Source organism: Anopheles coluzzii, chromosome 3, assembly GCF_943734685.1.
Source record: "Anopheles coluzzii chromosome 3, AcolN3, whole genome shotgun sequence".
Classification (NCBI taxonomy): domain Eukaryota; kingdom Metazoa; phylum Arthropoda; class Insecta; order Diptera; family Culicidae; genus Anopheles; species Anopheles coluzzii.
The window spans coordinates 83,579,369-83,596,179 of record NC_064671.1 but is presented as its reverse complement, the minus strand read 5'-3'; the positions used below and the strand labels follow the sequence as shown (position 1 = coordinate 83,596,179).

The following is a 16,811-nucleotide window of genomic DNA, read 5'->3' as shown; positions in this document are numbered from 1 at the left end:
TGTGTGCGCGATTTTTTCTCAACCTAAGCTCTCTACTAGACACCCGGAGAAGGCACGAAAGAGCCCTTCAAATAGCCCCTGGGTAGTGTCGAAGCAACCCCGACGATCACTTTCGAATGATAAACGTGAGCTGATAAAAATGGCATCGGCACTCTCTCTCCGGGCTGGCCTGAGATGATGATGCTGGAAAACGATGCTTTTTTCGATCGAGGTCGAGAGCGCAGGAGAGCATTATTTTATGCTTCAGAAATCAAACCTCGTTGACCGGCTTGACACGCCGAGCCAGCGAGGAGGAGCGTTAATGTTTAAAAGCGACTAATTATTTCGCCCGAGCATAACTTCACAACCTTTAATTAAAGTGGCGAATGGGAGTAACATAACAGCAACGGGGAAGATCCATCATCAGCAGAAATATAGAAAAGTAGATTCCATTTAGCCGCAGTGGTACAGCAGAAGGAAAAGAGAATATCGATATCATAAAGATCGATGCTGGCATTCCGTGACCATACTCCCCGTTAAAGGCGCATTGTTGAATTAATTCAGAGCAAAGGAAGAAGACTGTCACCCAGGGGAGAAAGATTGCATTGGTTGTTTTACCGGACCAATTAACAGGATGGTCCGATTTCCTGTTCTACAGCAATTACCCGTTCAACTGGTACAGTTTTCCACCTCACACAGCGCTCTCCAGTATTGTCCGAGCTTTGCGAGTACCATTAGGTGGTCCGGTGGCTGTGTGAGAAGGCGTTAATGTTTTTGTTAAATGCACGATTTACCGCAAACAATCATCAGCGCTCATATAAATGTATGAGCATCGATTACGGCCGTGGAGGTTGTGGTTCCATTTCCGACACCAATTACGCACTCGTCTCCCCACAGCGAGACACCACAAAACCTGTTCCATTTCCAAGGCGGGAAGCGGTTGTCTGTGGTCAGTATTGTGTGACCAAAAAAAACGCATAATTCTGTAGGTAGTGAAGTTGAAGGCTCTTACCGTTCAGTTGAGGACTGTTGGGGGTTGAGACCTGACGCATCAAATGGGATTCATTCGTCTGCAATTAAGTTATTAGACTGCATAGCTAAGAACCAATGAAGCACTTCCAAAGCTCTGTCTATTTTGCTAGGTTTGAGCCATCACAAAACTGCAACAGTGCTTAATACTTATTTAGTACACGTAAACTAAAGAAAGCATGGGATTATGGACATGAGTATTTTTTATTTATAGAAGGTTATTATTTATATGGGATAGCAATAATGATCACTGAGTACAATATTTTGCGTTAGTCTGAACTGTTGATTATTCTGTGTCATACTGTTGCAGGTTTGTTCAGCTACATTTGTTAGAAATCTGAACCTATTTGTGATACGCATGTTCGTACATCGTTTTTTGTCTGTGTTTTATTATTTTGTTTATTATTATTATTAAATACAGAAACACGGCTAGCGACGTATGTTGATTTTTACGAAATCTAGTCTAATCTTTCTTTACGTTTGACCGTTAAGTTTGAAAATGTGATCGTCGTGGTAATCGCTCGTAAAGAGAAGTTGAATTAAATAAAATTTATAACATTAAAAGAGTCGCGTTCGCAACAAGAGGGTTGATAAGATATTTAGCAGCACCTTGATGCTGCTGGATTTTTAAGTCGATCGACTTTAGTTGAGAATATTCGAGGGCATTATTTAACAAGCACGTGCTAGAAGTAGCTTCTTCCCTTACTTCCTTAAAAGGTCGACCAGATCGACAGCCGATCATGATGAATCATGTATTAATTATCGCTCAACGATACGCTGCCAAATATGGAGCAAAAGTATTCCAGTTTCCTGTTCCGCTGCTACGTTTGGTTCATTTAATCATCATTACTAACACGCAAGACATTCCCTTCTGGAGATGTGTGTGGTCTTTACTCTCAGGAACAATATTTTACGCATCGATGTGTTTCATTCGTGCTATTATATCTGCAAATCAATCTCTAAATCTGGACGTGTGCTGGAACATTAAACAACGAACCGTTTTGTTGAACAACCCTTACTCAAACAAACAACGATCCAATCGATCAATCTTATTCGACAGTAGCCAAAATGACTTCATCACTATCCAGTTTTGAATCTGCACACAGTACAACAGGTCAGTTCCAACTGAAAAAATCCAAGTATTGAGAGTAACAGAGTCACTGTATCGACAGCAATTTCCCTCTTGTCTCCTCTTGAGTCACTGCCAGCAATTTTGGGACAGGTTTTACCGGTACAGTTCCTTCGCATGTGACAACAGCTGATTTGTTTTTCCTGTCGAACCTGAACGAAATCGGTCTCGATGCGCGTCATCGTGTGGAACAGGTTCGCCCTGTCCGCTTGATGGGTGGAGAGTGTTTTGTCGGGAGATAAATCACGCAACGCAAGACAAGGCTGAACCGATATGCAAAAGACATCTCACAAGACAAGCGTATCGTATCGGCAAGGATATCCTGTCGATGTTTGGGACAGTTATTAGCATTTGCGTGCATGTTATCCTTGCGTTGCGTGAGGCTGAGTGAAGATCAATGCGGCTCTTGCCGAGAGTTGCTTCCTGGTGACTGTGTTACAAGATGTCGTACATCACACGTGAAATGAATAAGTAATTGAAATATGCACTTGAGCATAATGAATATTCATAGGTCGCGTGACAGATTTATATTTCCCAACCTGCTGAAGAAGTACCTGTTTCAAAAGGGCAAACAAAAGCTTCATCGAGGAATTTTGTTTTGAGGGTTTGAAGTTATCCATAAATCTTGTCACTAATTGATTTTCCTAAGCGTTTCCTTAAGCTTCGAAACAGAATATGTTCCATGTTTTAAATTGTAAGAGAAGATCATGCACAGAGGTACAAAGACACACTCTCCCCGTTTGCTCTGAGTCACTAATTTATGTGCTAAGAAATCATTTTCATGTAATTGATTTTCTGCCTGCACATGCCGCGATCAGCAGGTGCGGTCAGGTCATAAAAAAGAGATGTTATAAATGTCGCCCGTTAAGTAATCAAGGCAGGACGCTGATCAAATTATCATATGTTAAACGTTGTTCTGTGTGCATGTTCTTGTCGGTCGGAAACACGGTCCACACCCGAGCTGTAATGCTTTAATCACGCCGTGTTTGTAATTATGCCAAGGGGTTTACTTTATTGCAGGTGCTTTGTTTAATATTCCGCGATTGGTTGGAGTTTTAATTACTTGTTGCAATAAAACAAGCACCAGGAATGATGTCGAGCGGGGCTGAACGATCATGCAGTGGAATGAATAACTTAAGATCACATATACAATAAATATGTAAAGAATATCAGTTATATGCATTTTATACAAAATACTTTGTATGTATTCTTTGTCACAGATAGCTAAAGTAAATTTCAAAAATCGTCTTTGCCCAACGAATTGAGCTCATCGCCGTTAAAAGGTTTCTGCTACTCCGGATCCAACATACCCTTAGGCATTGGCAATCTTATCAACAACCACAACTCTTTCCCTAGTGCCAATCCCCCAACCACCCAACAGCATCTGACCACGGCTCGTTTTAATCCCAACCAACGAACCAACGATCGTTCGAACCACCTTCTTAGCCAGCCAAACCGAACTGTCACTGTACAGTCGAGGGTAGCAAAGGAACACCTTTCGAACCCCTGCTGACTCTTCACACTTTCCCTTGACTGGGAAGGGTTCAAACTGAAAACGAATTCCTTTGCCGTGCGGAATGTAGAGGTGGAGTTAGTCCAGGTTACAGAAGTGACTGAAAGTTCGAGGTTGCGAGTGAGCATTTGGTAGTTAAAGGTGGAATTCCTTCAAAGGTGAACATTAAACACACTGATAACGCTTAATTGTGGTGTAAAATATGTGGTTTTGTGCATTCTATGGAGCATAAAAATAGTTCCTTTGATAAAAGCAACAAATAATTGCGGGCTAGATGCAATAAGTACCATTAAAACCAATCGCAGAATAGAGAGACATGTCGAGTGCTCCTATTATAGGAAGCGAAATCATTGCATTGAACCAATATTGCATCCATACTCACTTATTCACCAACACAATACCCCATATACTTCAGAAATCATGGACTTATCAGTTCGCTTTAGCTTCATTAGCGAACAGAGGCACTTACTTATCAAAAATAGAGCAAACCCACATCTTTCTATTTGGTTTCGAACGTCTTCTGCATTCCCTTTTCCTTTTCTTATTTGTGCTGCAAATCTCACGATGGAGATATTATTCAGCAATGTCTCTGCCTACGATTTCTTGGAAACAACTCCAAATGCTTCTTCAACCCACAGTCCACAGCATGACCCAACCGGGCAGTCTTGTCCCGTCCCCAGGACATCATATTCCTCCGCTATTTATTCTTTATTTTCTATATATTTAGATCGCTTTCAGGACGCTCGGTGGCTGGAATTGAAACAGATACAAGGCTAATTTAAATACAAATGTTGTAAAATGGCACAAATGAAATGTGCGCGAACGGTTGCGAAGCGATGGGACGTCTTCCAGTAGCCGTCCCTAGGGTGAGAGAGGAAGACCCCCCAAAGCGAGATGGTTGCTTGCTTGGTTTTCTTGGAGTCTCGTCCCGAAGACCACAAGTCGAGATCCGATCAGCTTGATACCGGGCGCGCCAGCTCAATGTTTCATAAAACAAACAGTCCATTATTGAAATGAAATCGCGTTCGCTGTTTGTTTGCGCGAGGCACGCGATGTCTCTTTATCGTTCGTTTGTGTGTATGGTGTGTGTATAGACGAGTGTCGTATTTTAGTGGAAGTATTTGGGTTAATAAAGTATGTTACCCTGTGTAAGGACCATTTCTTCTGCAACTCAAGCAATCACCACTAAACAAATTATTTCGCAAAAACCCGTCCGCTCCGTTGTCGCGATATCGTAAAGCTTTGGATAGTTGTGGGTCAGGAAATTGTGTGCAGAATATAAAAAAGAGTACACAATTACAATAATTAACGACCCCATTTCTGCGTGATATCTCGCGCAAATCGTGAGCGCAATCGTGTGTCCGTCCCGATCGCGGTTGCTGTCGCCGTCGGTTGCCGTTGGTATGGTAGCGGCGCTAATTATTATGTCACTCGGATGCATAAACTTGTGCGCCAGTTGAGTGCTTCTGGTGGTCGTTTATTGCACCGCGCTGCTGTTCGACTCACGACTCACCCGTCCGCAAAGTGACAACGTCTCAAGCGAAGTTTGCCTCAAACCAAGGAGCAATCGGTACGAATTGATTGAATTGAGTGTCCCGGTCCAAACAAACCACTAAAGGATTGGCCTGTTGCATCGAAACCTTCTGCTCAGTGGGCAAAGAAAACGCTTAAACGTCCAACATTAGTCTTGCCTTAAACTGCTCCATAATCTTGTCACACGACAAGAAGCTCCAACGTCAACGATCATTGGTAGTTGAAAAATAGTAATTGCGTCTAATGATAAAAATTAGCTTATCATCGTCGGCAACCGTCAGACCAGTGCTTAGACACACACGAAGATGATATTTTGCAAATAAAAAATGGCCGTCGTTGAATCTGCATAAGCTCTGAGATTTGATAGGAATGTCCTCGAATATCAAAGAGAAGCATTAATTGAAACGTTTCCTCCACGGAATGGCCCATAATTGTACAATTATCGTTCCTTTGACATGCCGGCTGCGGAGACAGTTCCTTCTCTGCTGTGGACTTACTTGTATGATACGAGCATCTTGGCTGCAGTATAAGAAAAGTAGCACAAGTTGAAGGGAGAAAATCAAAGTTCATCCACAAGGAAGTAGACTTCAGCAAGGAGGTCCAACTATGATACTCCAACGTTATGATTCTTTGTCCGCTTTTTATGAATCGTCCAATCTCTTGTTACTCGAAAGTTCGTTCATTGTCTGGTTCGATCAGATTGCCAACAGTGTGTCAGCGAAAACACAGAATCCTTTCCGGACAAGTGCAAAGCAGTCCCTACAACAACAACAGTACATTCCATTCCAGAGAGTGTATCTTTAGCGATCCCTAAAAAAGCCCTTAAACTCCTCACCTCGTTCGAACGGTCGTGGAAGTTACTCCGTGAGTTAGTCATACAATTTCCACGGGGCTGTGCATAAATCTGACCAATGCAAATACTGCTGGAATGTGTTTGGTAATCCCGTCGAGGCTATGGGCCTGGTCCGAGCCGCCTATCTTGATGATATGTTTCGGCCCACACAAAAACATGCCCATTTGCACCTTACTGTGCGAACGCGTAGAATCCGTGGTGGCCGAGGGCAGTCACACCGTCGCTGTCGTTGTCGTTGCTCGTTGGACCGTGTTCGTGTGGTTGGGTTTTGTATGATTCATGATGGTGATACGTTTAGTAATGGTTGGGCTGAGGTGAGTCTTTTGGGGCCGCTCGGAGGGATCGAAACAGGTGCCATTAAATGGAAGTTCACGAATGTTTGCACAGGTGTCTACGTGTTGTAACGAGCTGACTGTAAAGGAGATGATCGTTCAAGTGTAGTAAAAATAAGAATTTCGATCATATTTTCATGGTTCAGCAATGTGCGAGATAAAACCCTACTTGAAAACCACGTTATTCTTTTACAGCCTAATTATCGAGCAATAGATGCTTATCAAACTATTCTTGAACTAATAGCGCCATCGGAATCCTTTGTTTTTGGCCACAATGTGTTTGAAATTATCCTTATCCATTCTCCCGATCTTTATTCGAGTCTCTTTCGGTCATCTTATATGCATAGTTTGATCACTTCACGACCGGTTTTACATTGTCAAAATCAAGATACGATAGGCGCCTTTGGTTTATCCCTTTTCCACGATTTTCCCCATATCTTGGCGCATGAAACGAAGTGATCACACGGGTACGGCTCAATTTGTAAGCACTTTGCATCGGTCACACCTTGAAGCCGATGTTGTCTTGCGTCTCATCTTGGCCATGTTCGTCCCGAACACATTCAGTAGCACGTTATGGGCAGTCAGCGTACTAAGACCCCCTTGGGTACACGAACACAGCATCCCCATGTCATTGGTTGGTTGTCAGGCCGGTGGCTCCAGCGCTCCAGCGATCGTCGGAATGATAATAAGCCTTGTGCTACCAGTGGGAGATAATAATTAGACAAGCAGCGGCAGAGACACCCCGATGGCATCGTTGCGTGAGGTCGCTGAGCGAACTGACGCTACTCATCCCTGCATCTGCGTCGTTTGATTCTGAGATTAATCGCCGTCACATGCAGAAGCTGCGTCTCAGTGCACACTCGCAATGGTCTGCTTGGATACAACACAGTAACACTTTTCCAACTGGTTGGGGCTTATAAAAGCTCAGGAATCATCTCCCATGATGCACTGCTGTTTGGTGCTGCTGAGCCAACGGGTAGACATCATGCCGGGATCGCGTCCTCAATCAGCCTGAAGGGTAGCGCACGCTTTTCCCAGAATCGTAACATAACTGTTCGTGTGTGTAATGATAAATTATAATTCCATTACACATTCATACCTTCCGCGGGTACAATGTTGCGGTTCTTGTGCACGATTAACACAACCTGGACCAGATTGCTTGCCCTCACTCTGGGCACAGGAAAGATCGAGCTGTTTAGCCCCGAAGTCGTATCGTGCCATCGATCGAAATGAAGCAGCAATTGATTAATAGCATGGGCACACTTCTGCTTTAATTACAGCGCAATCATCGCAATTTGCAAGTCAGTTTAAGTCATTTTCACATTCTACGGATTTAACGTCTATGGTGATCATATACTGATGTACACCGAAAGAAAGATTACAGTAGTTATGTTCGGATAATAAACAATGCAAACAATCAATTTTTCTCGTATGATGAATCGTTTTGATTTTTTAGTTAGTGAATTATTTCTTTTATTTTTTTTAATTTAGATTATATTGTACCTTTGTAGCAATAGTTCATAAAAATCATCAACCATGGTTACATTTCAATAAATGGAGCGAGTGGGTTGTAACATTCAAATGAGGTACGTTATTGATGGATGATGCCATAGTTGCGCCCAAAAGGAAGATGCACAGAAAGATGTTCATCCGAAAGTTTTACAGTGTAAATTTTAAAGTTCAATCAGCCTCAATGTGCCAGCATCAACCGGAATGAACATAATTATTTCCATTTTCTTGTACTTCATTGCATTTGACTTAAATGTTTTTTTTTATTTCTTGTAGATTTTCGTTCAAAACGTTTTGTATCCATCGTTCTTCATTTATTTCACTCAATCCAAATGAAAACAACGTGTAAGAGACTGTCATTTTCAGAAAATAAACTTATGATCAAACATGTAATGTGAACAATAATTTTATTCTTAAAATATTTACGAAGTAGCTCGTTAAAAATAACGGTCGGCTTGAAATGTGTCAATTTTCAATTTCATGAAATGTTTCATACGTGCAAAATGTTTCATCCATGCTTGCAAAAATGACAGATAGAGGACGCTTGTGCATTATTTGTACAGCGGTTGAAGCTGCTTACAGCGGTATGCTTCAATACTGAATTGTTTTTTTTTTTCTCTTGTTTCCATTTGCAGATTACAGCTACTTTTGTCATCCATGGGGACATATGATACCTCACCAACTATAAGTCGTACTTTATAATTAAATTACTGTATTTCTCGATTTTTTTGTACACACACACATTAACGCACACGCGCTCTGGTAACTCCTGCAGAGCGAAGAACGAGCTGTCCCGATAATGATGGTACTAATCGAGCAGCCATCGCCACCCCACATCCGCCGAGTACAAAGCACGAAGAGGAATCGACTACCCGGTCCGGGTAGGGAAATAGTCATCACAATCGCTTCACCAACATTACCATTCATTCGTTTGTTGCTGTTATCCCTGTCTCGAATCCCCATATATCCCCCCATTTCAGTGTTTCCTTCCGCATTCTATCGATCTCACTGGAAGCAAACGGCACCGATCTCGATCCAGAACTGCTGGTGCGTCTCACCCACGTCACGGATCGCAATGTCGATGATGGGCAGTCGCATCGGCTTGTCGGTGCTGTAGCCGAGCACGGACTGGCCGTAGTGTGCCGTCCGGTGCTGGCAGTCGTCCTGCAGTGCCTCGTACCGCAGTCGCTGTGGGCCGCGTGCCGTCAGCTCCGCATCGTTCCAGGCGAGGAACTTCAAGCTCTGCCGGTAGCTGTTCTTCTCCTTGTTGTAGTACGCGACACTGTTCCGGCAGTGGTAGGTAATGTTCTGCGAGGCGCTCGCGGACAGTAGCTGCAGGAACCCGATCTGATTGCTGTCCGCCTTGTAGCTGATCTTCATGCCGTCCTTCAGCTCGCCCAGCCAAACTTCCTGCTCGTCGCCATCGTAGTGCAGCTCCTTCGTTCGAAGCGGTTGCGGTAGGATGCAGGATGCCTTCCGCTCAGCATCGCAGTACACCAGGATCGAGTCCCTCGCGTCGCCCTCGTTCGGATCGATCCAGTAGTGGCCCGAGGTGAACTCGGGATGGGCGGCGAACAGATCGCGACATGTCTTGGCCGGAGAGCTCTGTTTGCCGTCCGGTTTCTTGAACGTGGCAAAGGCGGACTTGAGCTTTTCGTACGCGTTCTCGACGAGCTTCTGGCGCTCCTCGTCCGTCAGCTCGAACACACGGCCGAGGTTCATCGGCTCATCGCCCATGCTTGGATCCGGACCCTTTGTATTACTCATCTGACCATGGCCAAGGAGAGCAGCAAGAGCGGCCGCATCATAACCGACACCATCTCCCGGGGGTCCCGGAGGACCTGGTGGTCCCGGCTGACCCGGTTGTCCATTTTTGCCATCATTTCCAGGAGGACCTCGGGGACCAGCTGTGCCAAGCATACCCTGCGGGCCGGGCGATCCATCACGTCCGGGAGGACCACGTGGACCCGCCTCACCGGGCTTACCGGGCGGTCCTTCATTGCCAACGTTACCCTTGTCTCCTGGCGGTCCTGCCGGACCAGGCAAACCTTGCAGACCGATCAGCCCACGGTGACCCTTCGTGCCCTTCAAGCCTGGTTCTCCATTCTCACCCTTGGGGCCTTCCAGCCCAGGCGGACCCGGTTTTCCTCTCGGTCCTGGAGGACCATCTACGCCCTGCGGGCCAGTTTCACCACGCAGTCCACGCTCTCCCGTCTGTCCGGATGGACCCTGCGGTCCTGGCGGACCTGGAAGTCCCGGTGCGCCTGGCGTTCCCTGTGTACCGGGGTTTCCGATCGGTCCCTTGTCTCCCGTACGTCCAGCAATTCCTGGTGGACCCTGCTTTCCTGGTGATCCCTCCGGGCCTGTGTCTCCGGTCGGGCCAGGCGGTCCTGGAGGTCCCAGTTGTCCCGGTGCACCCGGTGGTCCATCGTTTCCTGGCTTTCCGGGAGTGCCTGGCTCGCCGGCTGCTCCTCGCATTCCTCGCAGGCCTTGCGCTCCACTCGGCCCGGGAAGTCCCGGTAGTCCACGATCGCCCGGCACTCCTTGTGGTCCTTGATTGCCTGGCGGTCCTGGTGGTCCATCGCTGCCTGCCTCACCCTTGATGCCTTCTGCGCCTTGCTGTCCAGGCATGCCCGGTGGGCCTGGATTGCCCGGTCGGCCAGTATCTCCCGGATTGCCCTTCAGACCTGGAGTGCCAGGTGTTCCTGGTGCTCCTGGATTGCCCGTTTGTCCCTGTTTTGAGAGAGACAATCAGAATTCTTACATGCAAACTATATCCTAACCGTAGTACTTACAATCGGTCCCTGATCTCCTGGACGTCCGGGCGTTCCCATCGGTCCCGTATCTCCTCGTAAGCATGGCTCTCCACGAGCTCCCTTCGAGCCAGTCAAGCCGATCAATCCTTGCGGGCCAGGTTCACCCGGCACGCCCGGAAGTCCGGAGTTACCTTGTTCACCCTTCAGACCCATGTTTCCACGATCACCCTTAGCTCCAGGAGATCCCACAGGGCCTTGCGGTCCGGGGAATCCTTGCAAACCTTGCGGTCCAACTGCACCACGTTCTCCAACCGCTCCCGGTGCTCCCGGTTCGCCTGAGGTACCGGGATTTCCTGGCTCACCCTTCTCGGCTGGTTCTCCTGGTGGTCCCGTAGGTCCCATCGGACCCTGAAGTCCTCGTTCGCCCACACGTCCAGCGGGTCCTTCCGGCCCTGGTGGTCCAGAACTACCACGTTCGCCCTTTTCTCCTGCCGGTCCGGCGGGGCCTCGAAGTCCCGGAAGACCCACCATTCCTGGAGCTCCTTGGTGTCCTTTCATACCGTTTGGACCCGGAGATCCCTGAACAAGGAAGAGAGCGTTTTGAGATCACAGTTTTATTTGAAAATCAACATGAAATGCTTACCGGTGGCCCATCGTTTCCTTGTGCGCCCGGTTCTCCTCGAACTCCCGGCGTACCCGGTGTTCCAACTGGTCCTCGCTCTCCCGGGAAGCCACGCTCACCGCGTATACCCGTTTGGCCAGCAGGTCCAGGAGGTCCGGGTGGTCCATTCTGTCCATCCTTACCCTGCGCTCCCGGGTTGCCTGGAGTTCCGGGCAGTCCCTGGAATCCTCTCGGGCCCGGTGTTCCTGGTGGTCCACGATCCCCATCGTTTCCGGGTGGTCCCGGAGGTCCCGAAATTCCCGGCGGTCCATCCTTGCCAGCATCTCCCCGCGGCCCAACTGGTCCCTGGGGTCCAATGTCACCATCCTTGCCAGGCTCGCCGGTAAATCCCTTATCACCGGGCAATCCCATCGGTCCGGGTAATCCTTGCAATCCTTGAGGTCCTGGCTCACCGACCTTACCATCGGCACCGGGCAGACCCCGCTCACCCGTTGAGCCTGCCTTACCCTGAGCACCCGGGCGTCCCGGCTGTCCACGCAAACCTTGAATTCCTGGCGCACCCGGTGGTCCGGGATCACCGCTCGAACCCTTCGGACCCTGAGGCCCCATTGCACCGCGATCTCCCGACTGTCCCTTCACACCTTGCGCTCCATCCGGTCCAGGAAGACCCGGAGATCCAGGCAGGCCACGCTCTCCCTGTGGTCCCGGAAGACCCGTTGGACCCTTCATACCCCGTTTGCCACGCTTTCCTTCTGGACCGACGGCGCCCGGAAGTCCACGTGGACCGGGCACGCCGCCTTCGCCCTTAATGCCTGCTTCACCTTTGTAGCCACGTTCGCCCGGCAGTCCGGGTTCACCCTTGGCTCCTGCATCTCCCGGACTTCCATTGGCGCCTGGAGCTCCGCGAGGTCCGGGGAATCCAGGTGGACCCGCAATTCCAGGCGATCCAGGACTTCCCTTCTCGCCGGATGCTCCATCTTTTCCTGGCGGGCCGTTTAGACCGGGCTCTCCCGGTTGTCCTGGACGTCCAGACTCACCCCGTGGACCTTGCGGGCCTTGGCTACCTTTCGGACCGGCTGCTCCCATGTCACCTTTAGCGCCGTTGCTACCAGGGAATCCGGGAGGCCCTTGCTTTCCAACGGGGCCCTGGAAAAGTGCAAAAAGAAGTTAAGAATTACTGGTCATAATTGCGTAATTATGACGCTAACTTCAAGTTTGAACGAATCATTATTCAAGAAATGATTCTTATCTATACTGTATCGATACCAATACGTACAGTTACGTTATAAAATAAACCATACGATGATTTTCAACATTCAATAAAAAATATATTATTTTTTATGGATATTCCTAGTTTCAAATTAAATCTGCTATTTTGGTTTTGATTCATTTGATAATGTTGAAAAGGGTCTTTTTGGATTGGAAATGAACACTGTAAACTGGCTAGAAACACTTAATAAACAGACTTTCATGATATGTCATAATTTGAAATCCGTTGGCGGTTCTGCGTTTTGTGTAGTAGAACTTTGTAGGTTTCTTTTTAAATCAAGTATGGTACTACCAAGAACATTTACCTCGCGAATTGGTATCATCATAGCGTCTAGACCAGGGCTCAGTGAACTTTTCAATGAGAATTGGTGAATAATATCATTATTGGAGGCCATGCTATCGTTACTTTTAGCTTGTCAATGATCGTTTATAGCTCGAAAAGCATATCTCTCTAGCTCGCGATTGTGCACGTCGTCTTGACATGGTCCAGATAAAAATTTAAAAGCAAATACAAACTGCAAAAATCAAAATATATCTTCTTAAATTCCTCCTGTATTAATTAAAAGCGTGTTTGATGTTAAAATAACTAAATTAAAAATTCTTCTTCTTCTTCTTATGGCTCTACAACCATTGTCGGTCAAGGCCTGCCTGAACCACTTGTGGGCTTAGCTTTCAGTGACTTTTGGATAACCACCCATAGCAAGATAGTCAGTCCTACGTATGGCGGCAAGGGTTATTCGGGGCTTGAACCCATGACGGGCATGTTGTTAAGTCGCACGAGTTGACGACTGTATCACGAGACCGTCTACCAAATTAAAAATACTAATAAAAATTTCCTAGAACATACTTTTCTTCCATGAATTGATTAACTTAACTTACTCTGGAGCTAAATATTAACACCACTGTTTTAGACAGTTGGGTTCAAGCCTAGAATAGACCGTCCCTCCGTAGCAAGGATTGGCTATTTGGCAGCGTTTTAATGAATTAAGTCTAGAAAGATTATATAGACCGGCATGTCCGCATAAGACGTTATACCAAATAGAAAAACATGGCTTCGACAGTATGCGACAATATTCCTTTTGTCGATGGCAAATTGCATCTTAACCAAAATGATGTATATTGTTTTGACTAAACAATGACTGTACTTTTCACATTAAAACTCATATGCATCATATTGTTCGTATAAATAGTTTATCCGGGACAATTTGGATACTGATAGAGGACTAGAATTTAAGGATGAAAACACTTTCGAATATTAACTTACCGGAGGTCCCGGTGGTCCAGCAATACCATCAATGCCGCGCAGTCCAGGAGGTCCAGGCGGTCCTTCCCGCCCTCGTTCACCACGAGGTCCAGCAGGTCCCTGTAGTTCGACACATTCACAAGCAATGCACAATCAAAAACCTTTTCCAAACAATATTCAATGCACTGTTTTACTTACAACTGCTCCGGGTACACCGGCCGGTCCAGTAGCTCCAACGGATCCCTTCTCACCGATCGCTCCCGTTTCTCCCTTCATGCCCTCAGGCCCTGGTAGCCCCTGATGTCCCTTCAAACCAGGAACACCGGGCATACCGGGAAGTCCCCGTGGTCCTGGCAGACCAACCGGACCTTGCGGTCCAACCTCACCATCATCACCGGCCGCACCATCCTTTCCGGGCGGGCCGGGCAGTCCACGTGGACCGGGTGGCCCTCCAACTCCGGAGGGTCCTGGTTCACCCGGTTCACCACGCGATCCCTGGAATCCTTGCGGTCCTGTTGGGCCGGACGGACCGGGAGGACCCCGAGGGCCAACTGGACCGACCTGAGCCTGCATGAACTGGAAGTTCTCCGGACCGGGACCCTTATCCGCTCCGCCCATCGTTTCTTGGAGTTGCTGCGTGTAGAACGTCAGATCCGGTGCTGGACCGGGTGGTCCCGGAGGTCCAGGAATGCCGGGAGTACCCGGAATTCCAGGCTGTCCGGCCTCACCTGGTGTGCCCGGCTCGCCACTAGGAGCTGCCGGAAGTCGATTACCTACGGCCGATGCATCGAACTCCGGCTTCTCGGTGGTTGTGGTCGTCGTAGTGGTGGTGGTAGTAGAGGTAGTTGGGATGACACGTGGGCAGTCCGCCTCATCGCACTGGATTGAACCGTTGCGACAGCGGCATGTGGCACAACCTTGATAGCCGGACTCGAACACTTCTCCCTCTCGGTACCACTTCCCTTCGTAGTAGCAAGTGAAGGGCTGTACGATCGATTCGGGTTCGGGCGCACGTGTGGTAGTCGTTGTCGTTGAGACGCGTGGGACTTCGTCATCGGGCTGCCGGAAGCTTGGGTCTGGACTGCGTGTACCCCCTGTATGAAATGTGGATCATACGAATCGTTACCACAGAATCACATGATCATGATTTGCAGATGGCAAAGTAATCTTTCCACTCGATTCGTTGAGCGGCGACATCTAAGCGATGCAGCAGATGATCTTAATGACACACTCCACACACACACACACACACACACACACACACACACACACACACTTACCATTCTCTGCATCATAGTCGGGATCCGTCCCGTAGTCGTAGTTGTCGCCATAATCGTATGCCGAATCGTACTCCGGCGCTTGGGCCTGGGGACGATCGGCCTGTGGGCGATCGGGGCGCACTTTTTTCAGATTTTTCGTAGCCAGCGCCTTTTTCGTCTTGCTCTTTTTGGACTTTCGTTTGATCGGTTTGACCGACTCCGCTGCCGGTTCGTCGTCGCATCGTATCTGATCGGCAACGAGCACTATGATAAAGAATACCGCCAGAAGCAGCGGACTTCCGAGACGGAACTTCATGGCGCGAGGGTTTGATGCGTGCGTGCGTGCGAGCGTGCGCAGGTATCCTCCTTTTACGGGTTGTGTGTCCCGGACGGCTCCTTAGCACATGGCTGCACACGTCCTTTCGGATATCCTATGGAAGGTAAAGAGTGCAGGAGAAAGCACCACAATTAACACAGCGCGAAACCGAACCAAGCGATCTGAAGATCGCACCCGTACTAAATCTAATGAGTTCTTGCAAAGCTAACACAGTGGAAGTAGCAGCAGCAGCAGCAGCCTCCGGAACACTGATAAGAGGTCCACGGCCCTAACGACACTTTAACATGGGCCGGAAAAATTAGACAGCATTAGCCGGCGGGGGCCCAATTCTTTTCTTGGTCACTATCAAATTGGTTCACTGCACTAGTAACGCGCTGTTCTAATTTCAATTTCACATCATCCACACGTTTTCGGGCGTTGGAGCCGTTCTTGGTTTACTGATAGCGAGAGCACCACTTGGTCACCACGAGGGACGATAAAACGGCAGAGCCGAAATAGAATCAAGTTAGATGCAAAGAAGCAACACCGTCACTGGGGCACACTTGGGGGCGTGATGGGGAGAAATTTTGCAAACCAACTTCTCAGGAAGTCCAAATCCCAAGAAAAGTCCTTGAAATCACACACTCACACTCAAAAATACATGCTTCGACGGTTTAAAGCTAGTATACAGCAATCTCACCAATAACTCACACAGTGGGACAGCACCACCGCAACACACGTTCTCTCCTTAAGATCTGTTACTTCCACTTCCACTGCTCCGGTTCCACACAAAACGCGACACTTTCACTAAGATCACACTTCAAGCGGCACTATAGTTACGGGGTGGCACCAGCTACCAGTGTGCACATGATAACACCACCCGAACAACTGAACTTTTGGCGGATTTTGGAGATCGTTTTATACCACCCATCCGATCCACAGATGGTCTGTGGCACAGTGATTTAAGCCCTTTCGAGCTCGCGGCATACGCATCAGCTGGAAATAGACTTCATCGGTTGGTGCACAGCTTTAGAATACAGACACCATTGCCGGCCGCCTCAAGAACGCATTTTAATTACTTTAACAAGAGTGTGTCGTACAGAACTCTCCGGGCACAATATGCTGTCTTCTGCTCACACACTGGTGGCACAGATGGTTTTCTAGTTCTCGACACTGTACTGGAGTTGGCCCACGAGTGAACAGAAATAGGTGAAGAATTAAATCATAATTTGTGCACGTTCGATAGCGATCGCGCTAGCGGAGTGGAACGGAAGAAATGTGATGGGGGTGTCGTGATGAAGAGCGATTAATTCTAATAGAACTGCACGATGGTACAGAGAACAGTGACATTGTACGCTTGGACAGCTGTCGGTGGGTTTCAATAGTGATGCAAATCGTAGAAGAAGGCGCTATCGATCGCTATTTGCATACGATCCATCAATAGCAGTGTGTATCATAACGATTTACAT

The 16,811-nt window shown here is 47.8% G+C and overlaps 1 protein-coding gene across 1 annotated transcript; it reads right to left on the bottom strand.

Annotated features, from left to right (window-relative positions):
* Nucleotides 1–8,569: 8,569 nt before the first annotated feature.
* On the bottom strand, nt 8,570–16,260 carry LOC120957860 (collagen alpha-1(I) chain-like). Its single transcript, XM_040380277.2, has 7 exons — nt 16,054–16,260; nt 15,048–15,457; nt 13,966–14,861; nt 13,789–13,887; nt 11,277–12,401; nt 10,673–11,212; nt 8,570–10,610 (listed from the first exon to the last, which is right to left on the bottom strand). Exons 2-7 carry the CDS (start codon nt 15,340–15,342, stop codon nt 8,883–8,885), a joined length of 4,683 nt encoding a protein of 1,560 aa, XP_040236211.2. The 5' UTR covers nt 15,343–15,457; nt 16,054–16,260; the 3' UTR covers nt 8,570–8,882.
* Nucleotides 16,261–16,811: the final 551 nt, after the last annotated feature.

Excerpts from the sequence above, each read along its gene's own strand:
- LOC120957860 (XM_040380277.2), bottom strand. The coding sequence starts at position 15,342 with ATGAAGTTCCGTCTCGGAAGTCCGCTGCTTCTGGCGGTATTCTTTATC. Across the intron at positions 13,888-13,965 it reads CCGGTGTACCCGGAGCAGTT|GGACCTGCTGGACCTCGTGG; the intron begins GTAAGTAAAACA and ends GTCGAACTACAG. Across the intron at positions 10,611-10,672 it reads CAGGAGATCAGGGACCGATT|GGACAAACGGGCAATCCAGG; the intron begins GTAAGTACTACG and ends CTCTCAAAACAG.